We start from the raw sequence: 9,657 nt of genomic DNA, 5'->3' as shown, positions 1-9,657 counted from the left end.
TTGAAAACTATTCCTACTTAGGGTTAAAGAAATAGATAATCTAGGTCAACTAAACTGATGTTGATTGTACTCAGACAAATCTATTGTTTAAAGTTTCTCCGTTATAGTCATATGCAGAATAGTGTAATCTACTTTTAAATGAACGGAATTCATCCATATATTGACTGTAATAGAATATAATTTATAATTTGAAATTTATTTTATCAAATATAAAATATGGATGATGTATTCTTTTTGAAGAAGTAGAATTAAATATGCGTTAACTTGATAAACAGGGTTAAAGTTAAAATATAATGTTAGGTTCTTTATAAAATTAGACCTTAGAATGCACATTTTTATCTATTATGTATACTTATATCCAAAGTAAAGACTGTATAAAAAGCAAATTATGAATAATTAGTATCAATGACACGCAACAAAAAGTGATAGATACCTGTAGGGCTGTACCTACTGCTAATGCATAAGCTTATTAATAAGAGTTCGTCATTCCATTAAAAAGTAGTCAGTAAGTAAAAATCCATCTACTTGAAACGATAAATTGTTCGTCGGATTTCGGATAATTGAATTTTGATTCTTTAGCGATTAACGCAACATAAAATCACTAAATTCTATTATATATTTATGTAAGTAGAGTCATTATTTAATGTATTAATTAATTATTAAAATAATTATACGAGACGATAAAATTATTTTCAGTTGAATCTATCCATATTAAAACCAACTACAAAGATGAGTTCGTTTGAAGATCTTGACGTGGCTTTCAATGTAAAACTATACAAAATGTTACGAATTTATGATATATTTGATCCAAAAAGTACAAAGATTTTCGGTTATAATTATTATCGTTGTACTGGAATTATAATTACTGTATTAACCCAATTATACGTATTATTTGGACTGACGGGATATTTAATACCGATGGAAGATACAATAAATTATATAGAGCAATCTATGTTAATTTTTGTCGGTTCAGTCAATTTTCTCGCTGCAATTAAAACATGTGTAATTATATATAAAGCAAATAACACTTGGGATTTATTTGATGTAACCCGCATAAATTTTCTGAAAAGTAAACAATGTTGTAAATACAGAAATAAAATACTAGAAAAAGTTCGTAATAAATCGATAAGACTTACGAATTTTATTTTTGTATTTGCAATCATCTCATGGACTATTTGGATGATATATCCATTAGTTATGAATTTCTATTTGATGACCACTGATCAAAACAATCATCAGTACTATCAAAGTATTCTTTATTTGCGGTACCCGGTGACTACAAATAATTACAATCAATATTATTTTGTTTTTTACACAACCGAAGGGATATTGGCATTTGGTATAATATATTATTCGATATTAATTGATACTGTTTTAGTATCTTTTTGTTGGGTTTTCATAGCTCAATATGAAATACTTTCGGAGGCATTTGGAAACATTAAATACGATGACAGTAAGTTTGTATTTAAACATTTTCTTCCTTTAGTATTAGTTAATTGCAAATTTATATTAATAATAAATATGAATATAACTTAAATATTGTTTAAAGTACTAAGTTAAAACGTTATAACTTATAATAAATTAACTAAAAAAATGATGTGTATATTATATTATACTATTTAGCGTTTTATAATAATTTAATGAAAAAAAGACTCACAGAAATCGATGTTTTCCAAATTGTTCTATTATGAATTGTATTATGATTTATAATATCAGTTATAGAATATATATAGTATTCAAATTGCATATAAAGAGAACGGATATCTTTTTCTTTTAATCGAATGGTTTATGACACGGCTCGATTAATAATAAATATAATTTATTTAAGTAGAATAAAAATATTTAGAACTTTTTATTTTTCCTATTTTCACTTATTTAAGTTATTTTATAGTTTAACGTTTTAATTGTATTTACAAAATTAAGTGTTCGATGCTCAACAAGACTTTTTAACATTCCACCTATTTTTTTTTTCTTTTAGAAGAAAAAGATGGTTCCATTAAAGCATATAATGACTTTTTGTCGGTATTAAATGATCAAAGAAGACTTAATTCGTAAGTGTGTAAATCCTTTTAGTTATTATTTTGATTTAGTTCTTTATAAAATCAAATAGTAAATTATGAATTAAGTAGTGGTTTTATACTTAAAACTTAACCATAACAGTTATATTAATTGACATTTTTTATGATATTAAAACCTTAATGTATGACAAGTAAAATTATACGATTTTTATTGCTTTTTATACTTTACTTGCGATATATTTTTCAATAGCCTACTACGCCAAATTATTGTTAAAACGGTTCATTATATTGATTATCAAGAAAATCAACTAAAGCCACCACAGTGGTATTTTATTTTTTATTGTATTTTAAATTTTGTTTTACTATTTATTCAAAATAATTAACACTTTTTGAAATAATTAGTGTTCTGATTACCTGTATTGATTTATTTGAATATTATATTATTTATTTTTATATTAAATCATTATATAATGAAAATAACATTGAATTACTTAATATTTACTGACACGAATACATATTTATGTTATTTTGTTTACAGAAAACTAAAACTATATTATTCTATAGTATTGCATATGGTCTTAACATATGTTGTATTTTGTTCATGTTCAATTATAGCATTGACTTACTCATTTATTATGGTAATTGTTATTATATGATAAGTTTTAATTCTAGTATTCAAAATAAATATATATTAATAAATCACGTTATAATTGTTCATTTATTATTTTAATACACGCAGACATGTATCTCGACGAACGAATCTTCACCACTTTTCTTCAAAATTAAAATCATTACACCAATTATTTTGCTTCTATTTCAATTATTTTTATATTGCTATTTTTTTGGACTTATAAACTTAAAGGTAATTTACTAACATCAGCACAAAATAAAAGTAATATATTACAGCATCTTTTTTTTTTTAAAAATATAGAAAGAATCAGTTATTTATGGAATGTTTTCTTGTGATTGGACTTCGATGGATTTAAAATTTAAAAAGTTATTACTTTTATCAATGCGGATGAATGGTGCTGATAAATTAATGCTTAAAGCTACACCAACTAAAATTATTAATTTAGAATTTTTTGTTAAGGTGAGTACCAATCGAATATTTTTAGAAATTTTACAAATAACTGTTATTGTAAAAATTTTATTACGAATTAATAGACAATAATGAAAAAAACATTTATATAATTTTAGGTGATGATAACAACCTACAACATTGTGTCTGTAATGCTGAATTCGTTAAATTCGAAAACATGATTCAATTAATAATAAAAAAAAATAGCAATTTTCAAGTCTTTGCTCAGTTAATTGTAATCATTGCTGAGTTACAATTCGTTATGTAGATCAAATATATACTTATTCCTGATTGGCAATTAGAAAATAATATCATATTAGAATTATTTGTAAAATTGTAACAGTGTTTGAGCTTTTCTTGCTGATCACGCACGTTGCTACCTATTGATTCATAAAAAAATGACTTTTATTACATCATGCAGAAGCGTCATTTAGAGTAAGTTTTTGGAGTAATAACAATGGAAACCCAGGGGGGGATGTTTAATGAGCCTAATTCTTCCCTCATTAATCATTTAAAATCTACAAAAATAATCTTTGGACAATAAAAACTTTAAACAATCATACATATTACACAATATTGTACATCACTGATGTGTTTTAGATATAGGCCGACATATTTTGGTTGATTTTTTAGGTGGGCTATTATAGTGCAATATAAAGTAACTGCAAGGGCTTTACCACCGCATTCCCTTTTCTTAGAATTAAATCATATTGCAGATAAAATAAATAAATAAGTATAAGTAGAGATTGAAATAATATTCTCTCAAAACAGCAAAAATATGATGCTAATATTCCCCTAAAAAATTAATAATATTGTTCTAATATTCTTTAAAAAATTTAGATAAAATATGCAAAAAATATGCTTTTTCAGTAATATATTCTTCAAAATTCAAAATATTTTTTTATATTTAAAAAAAATACAATCTAATTGATACATAAAGGTCATTAATTATAATACAATTCTATATGTTAACTGAAATATTATTTTTTTTTTATTTATTTAAATAAACATTTATAAGTAGGTACATTTTAATTTAGCTTTAATAAAATTTAACTTAGCTTTTTATTAACTTATTCCATATTTTTATTGCATTTATAGTAATTTCAATAATAACGGACTTAAAACTTATTTAATATTATTAATAATTTTCGTCTCTACAACACAAAATATCCAAATTCCATAAATTGAATTTATATATTCTCTTATATTCTTTTTTATACGAAATATGATTACAGAAATGCGATTATATTATATTATACGATCATAAATGTTATTGGATGTCATTTATCAGTAGGAAACCAAATATGTTTAATATAAAAATAATTTTCTTATAAACATTTATTAGTGATATTTGTTGTTAAAATATCATCTTATAATTTCGAAAAAAAATTAACAGATCATTATTGTGTATAGTCATAATAACATTACGAATTAAGTTTCGAACCCCCTAACCCCCTCCTACCGATGACCAACTACGGTTCTACAGGTAAATTACAGAGTATAAATAAAATTATTTAAATTTAAACATAAGAAATCAAATGTTTTGTATTAGTGTTACAAATTTAAATTCAAGAATGAATCGCATCATTATCTCAATTTGCAATATTTGAGTAGTTTTTTAAATACATGTCTGAAAATTAAGTGGGTAACCCAGGGCTCCCTCGCTTTACTTTTTTCCCATTATCTTGTTCACCGCATTAACAATGAAAATTATAATACCAAAATAATATTATTATACCAGGTTCATTGCTATGTTTAGAACCATCTCGGATGACAATCTGCAGTATTTACCTTTTTCTAAGTAAACGTTAATAAATATTTGCTTATAATAAAATATAGTTAACAATTAACAAATCAATTATGCACAAATCGTTTAGCTATAATTGGAACTATATAAATCGTTATTGATGATAAACCGTTTCCTTAGAAATATAAGAATTAATAGTTTTGCTAAAAATAGATAAATATTAAGTTGTCTTTATAATATGTTCAAATTCAATATAAATATAATCTAATATCTCGTGTCACAAAGTTTGTTACCAAACTCCTCCGAAACGGCTGGACCGATAGTCATGAAATCTATTGTGTATATTAAGTAGTTCTCAGAGAGTGATGTAAACTATTTTTCATACCCCTAGGAGTAAAGGGTGGCTCACCACAAATATTTATAACAACTGTTGGATATCGGCGATGGAAAATAAAAAAAATATAAAATAAAATATAAAAATAATAAATAAAATAAGATACAACAGTTGTTGCTAGGGAACCATATGCGATAAGTACGCGGTCGTTTAATATTATGAAAAAAGATGGAAACATAATCTACGTAAATAATTGTACATAATTACATAGAGCAATGACATTCAATTCATTCCTTCGTCTAGCGTTCAAGTATGGGCCCGATATTAAATATTACGCTCATTCGAAAGTAGAGATTGGTGCTATGGACAAGGAATGTCCGCACTGTAATGCGCTTAAGTTCAAAAATTAGCTAGCCGGTATGTGTTGCGCGTCAGGAAAAGTGCAACTACCGGAAATTGAAATACCATCTGAACCATTGAACGGTTTACTTATCGGTACGGATCCAAATTCTAACCTGTTCCTGAAGTCAATTCGAACATTCAATTCATGTTTCTAAATTAATTTGTTCGGAGCAACAGAAATAGTTAAAAATAATGCTGCAAATGGTCAACAATTTAATTCAACATTCAAAATCAAAGACCAAGTTTACCATAGAGTGGGATCATTGCTACCAATGCCAAACGAACCACATAAATTTTTACAAATTTACTTCATGGGCGGTGAGGATATTTGGTGTTATGTTATTTTTATGGGCCGTCATCAGTCACAATGCTCCATTCATCTCAGTCGTATACCAGTAAACGACATTCCCTCTAACTTACAATAATTAAATTATTTTTTATTTGAATACCAAAATATTCGATAGATAAAATTTATATGGCAAAACAACGTTTGCCGGGTCAGTTTATGTTATATAAAAATAAGAAAATTGTATTTTTTTTTTTTTTTAATTTCATGTTGGGTAGTATAGCTATTAACTTGTTATCCCATAACAAAATGGCAGAATAGCAATTATAATTGGTATCCGTCACTATCCTGCAGTGACATCCATGCAGTGTACATGTTTTTTTTTTTAAACATTTATAAATATTATTTTGGCTTTTAATATAATTTCTCATCATATCCTGAATGTATTTAATTAGATTATAATAAAAATAAACGTGCCTGATTTTTTGTAAATACGTAATTATGTCAAAAATAAGTAGAGGTATATTAAAATTTGTTATATTGTACACTAACCTATGTATTTTATGAAAACATAAATTTATCATATATTTTATTCTTTTACGCATGCTTTCATATTTTCATCGTTATCTAGATAAATTAACTTTAATATTTAAACTTAGTATTTTTGATAACTCAAATATTATGCTGATGCGTGTTATCGCTCTCCTCACACAGATCATCACGACAATACCTGCTGCAGTTCTTCAATCATGCATGGATGTCATCGTTTTTCACCTAATGATCGCCACAATTTGATTGTAGGTCAAAAAATTGACATTACGTGTAACACTCCATCATTTCTTGTAATTAGGTAATTGGTTAATCGGATGATTATTTTATTTATTTTAATAAAGATTATTCAGACAGTTATTATTTCTTGGCTTTTTTTTTTATTATACTACCTATGCTCATTAAACATCATATTAAATGTGCTTAAAAAAAGACAATGTATGCAACATTAAATATTTTGATAGGTAATCTTCTTGGATATGGTGATATATCTAAAATTATATATATATATATTTCGATATATCTATAAAAAAAAAATCATAACTCAAATAAGATAGTAGAATTAATGGGCTTCCTTCAAATTACTCACATACAACTACCTTTGTCACATTTCCTAATTGTTCCAGTTAATAATAGATTGTAAATTTCTTATAAAAGGAGAGAAAATGGTTTATATACATAATATATTATTAATCAATTAAGGCTGAAATGGATTGCATAAAAAATAAATATTTTAATGTTTTATTTTTTAAATTGAATAATTTGATGATTATGACTTACATATATGATCCTTCGTAAAAACTATTCGTACTTGAACTTAAAGAAATAGATAATCTAAGTCAGCCAAACCGATGTCGATCATCCTCGAACAAATCTATTCCTTAAAGTTTCTTCATTATAGTCATATCCGACATAGTGTACCTTATCCATTCTTAAATAACCGGAATTTATCTAACTATGGACTGTAATTTTACACCCTTCATACTACCTAATCATTAAATCGTACTTAACTGACTGACACATCCAAGTATGTTATGGCTTTTTTGTCTCGAGCATAGCTCTTTCCCAGAGTGGAATACTTTCCCCGATTCTATACAACATTTACGCCTAGGATCAACCTACTTTACCTTACTAACTTATTGCAGAATATGCAGACGACAAAGATAATGTCTATCAATGCAGACCCTCTATTAACTTTTAAAAATTAACAAAATCACCTAAATCTTATGGAAAAATGATATACTAACTGGAGATTCAAAGTCAACCAAGATAAATCCTTTCATACCATATTCACTCTAAAAATGGCTTCATCTCCAAACGTTACTCTCTGTGGAATTCAAATTCCCCCTTCTCAATCAGAAATATCTAGGACTGCTATTAGATCGTCGTTTAACATTGGCCCAACGCACAAAATCAAAAAAGATTACAATTAAACAATCGTCTACGCATGCAAAGTTCATTATTACACAGAAACACACATACTAACTTAATCATAAATTTGTTATTATATAAAACCCTTCTAAAGCCCATCTGGACCTACAGGCTCGAGCTATGAAGTAGCGCAAAAAAATTAACAATAAAAAAAATTATTACTTTTCAAAATATTTCACTAAGAAAAATAACAAATTTCCCTCCTTTTGCTTCTAATGTTGCACTTCATAATGATCTAAAACTTAAAACAGTACTTAATGAAGCAAAATGTTTTTACAAAAGATTTCATATCAAACTACCGTTTCATCATAATCCTCTTATAAAAAAATTATCAACCTAATCTATTCCAGATAATTCCACAAGGGGACTTAAGCGTAGAGATGACCTGTCAAAATAACTCCAACAAAATATCTCCAATATAAAATATCTCTAGTCAAAAACATCTCCAATTTTAAATTTCTCTAGCACAAAATACCTCCTGTTAAAAATATCTCTAATGGTAATATTTAAAAATATGTTAAATTAATCGTAACAATATGTAATTTTTAAAATAACACAAATACAAAATAACTTATATTATAATCGACTATATACAATAATGCACAAAAATTACATAAATAAATATAAAACCCAATCAATAAGATATGTCAAAATTAAAATTTAAGATTATGGGTGATTCACCTTAAATATTTTATAGATGTGATCTCGTTACGTTGATTTACTATTTTATACAGTCGTTCGTCGGAATCATATTGTATTTTTTTTATTTTTCCGACTTTGTTTACCTGACAAAGATTACCATTTTACTAAGACGTAATTTATCAATATATTAAATACATAAATAGTACATAGAATGTTCTTGTATGACTGTTCTCCTTTAAGAAATTTATAAATTTCCAATCGTAATTACGTGATTTTATGCAAAATACTATTAAATGCATGATGTCAACCTTCAATCTATGTTGTTGGTCCATGGCGATTTTTAACACTGAATTACAACAGTTTCACATGCAAAGATCAACTGTAGAGTTCCGATTGTTACGATTATTCCAATCACGTATCTTCAAAATAATTGATTATTGAGATAATAGTTCTTCATTTTTCCAAAAATTTAAGCTGAATTATAAGTTCTTCAATGGTTCGAATAACACCTCGTTGGAATAAATGCCAACGCGCTCAACGATCGTAGAATTTTACAGAAAACAACGTCATCACCTTATACATTTGTTGTAGACCACAACTGAATTCTTCCGCCACATTACAAAATGGAAACAGCCTAAATTTGTTGTAGAAATTCATTTTTAAAAGCTACGTGAGCCATTTTCAAAACAACATATATCTGTTGGGCGTTAAATTGAAACTAAAGATTTTAATGCTTAAAATTTCAACAGTTTAATCTTTAAAACGATTCACCATTAAAATATACACAAGAGGAAAACTTTATTTTCTTTTTATACCATGTATAGTGTAAAGAAAATAATGTTGGCATTGAAGAAATGAAATGCACCATCACCAAACCAACTTGAGCATTCTTTAACATATTTAAATTTTCTAGAGTTGAAAATACATACGCTTTTTGAATTCTTAACATCGTAATATAAAACATGTAACCTTTGTTTTAAAGACAACAGCTCACCAGAAAACTAGATCTCAACATTTACTGGATTAGCTGGAGGTTTTTGTTGTTTAATTTTTCTATTTAATCTTTTAGATATTTTTCTATACTTGGTAATCGTCCAATTATATTGCTAAAAGTTTCAACTGCATGACTTTACTAAATTAGCAATACGTAACTGAACGAAGCACATCAGA

At 26.3% G+C, this 9,657-nt stretch overlaps 1 protein-coding gene across 1 annotated transcript; it reads left to right on the top strand.

The window, feature by feature from the left end:
- Window positions 1-729: 729 nt before the first annotated feature.
- LOC112592593 lies at window positions 730-3,298 on the top strand. Its single transcript, XM_025336698.1, has 6 exons — window positions 730-1,453; window positions 1,979-2,051; window positions 2,557-2,656; window positions 2,758-2,880; window positions 2,950-3,108; window positions 3,216-3,298. The coding sequence occupies exons 1-6, from the start codon at window positions 730-732 to the stop codon at window positions 3,276-3,278; spliced, it is 1,242 nt and encodes a 413-aa protein (XP_025192483.1). The 3' UTR covers window positions 3,279-3,298.
- Window positions 3,299-9,657: the final 6,359 nt, after the last annotated feature.

This window comes from Melanaphis sacchari, unplaced genomic scaffold (assembly GCF_002803265.2).
Source record: "Melanaphis sacchari strain LSU unplaced genomic scaffold, SCAv2.0 Contig1825_pilon_pilon, whole genome shotgun sequence".
Classification (NCBI taxonomy): Eukaryota; Metazoa; Arthropoda; class Insecta; order Hemiptera; family Aphididae; genus Melanaphis; species Melanaphis sacchari.
The sequence above is the reverse complement of the archived record's forward strand: the minus strand, read 5'-3'. Positions and strand labels throughout refer to the sequence as shown.

What these genes read in the sequence shown, in the direction of transcription:
- LOC112592593 (XM_025336698.1), top strand. Translation starts at nt 730, where the DNA reads ATGAGTTCGTTTGAAGATCTTGACGTGGCTTTCAATGTAAAACTATAC. An exon ending in TGACTTACTCATTTATTATG is followed by an intron (nt 2,657 to 2,757) that starts GTAATTGTTATT and finishes TAATACACGCAG; the next exon opens with ACATGTATCTCGACGAACGA. An exon ending in ATTTAGAATTTTTTGTTAAG is followed by an intron (nt 3,109 to 3,215) that starts GTGAGTACCAAT and finishes ATATAATTTTAG; the next exon opens with GTGATGATAACAACCTACAA.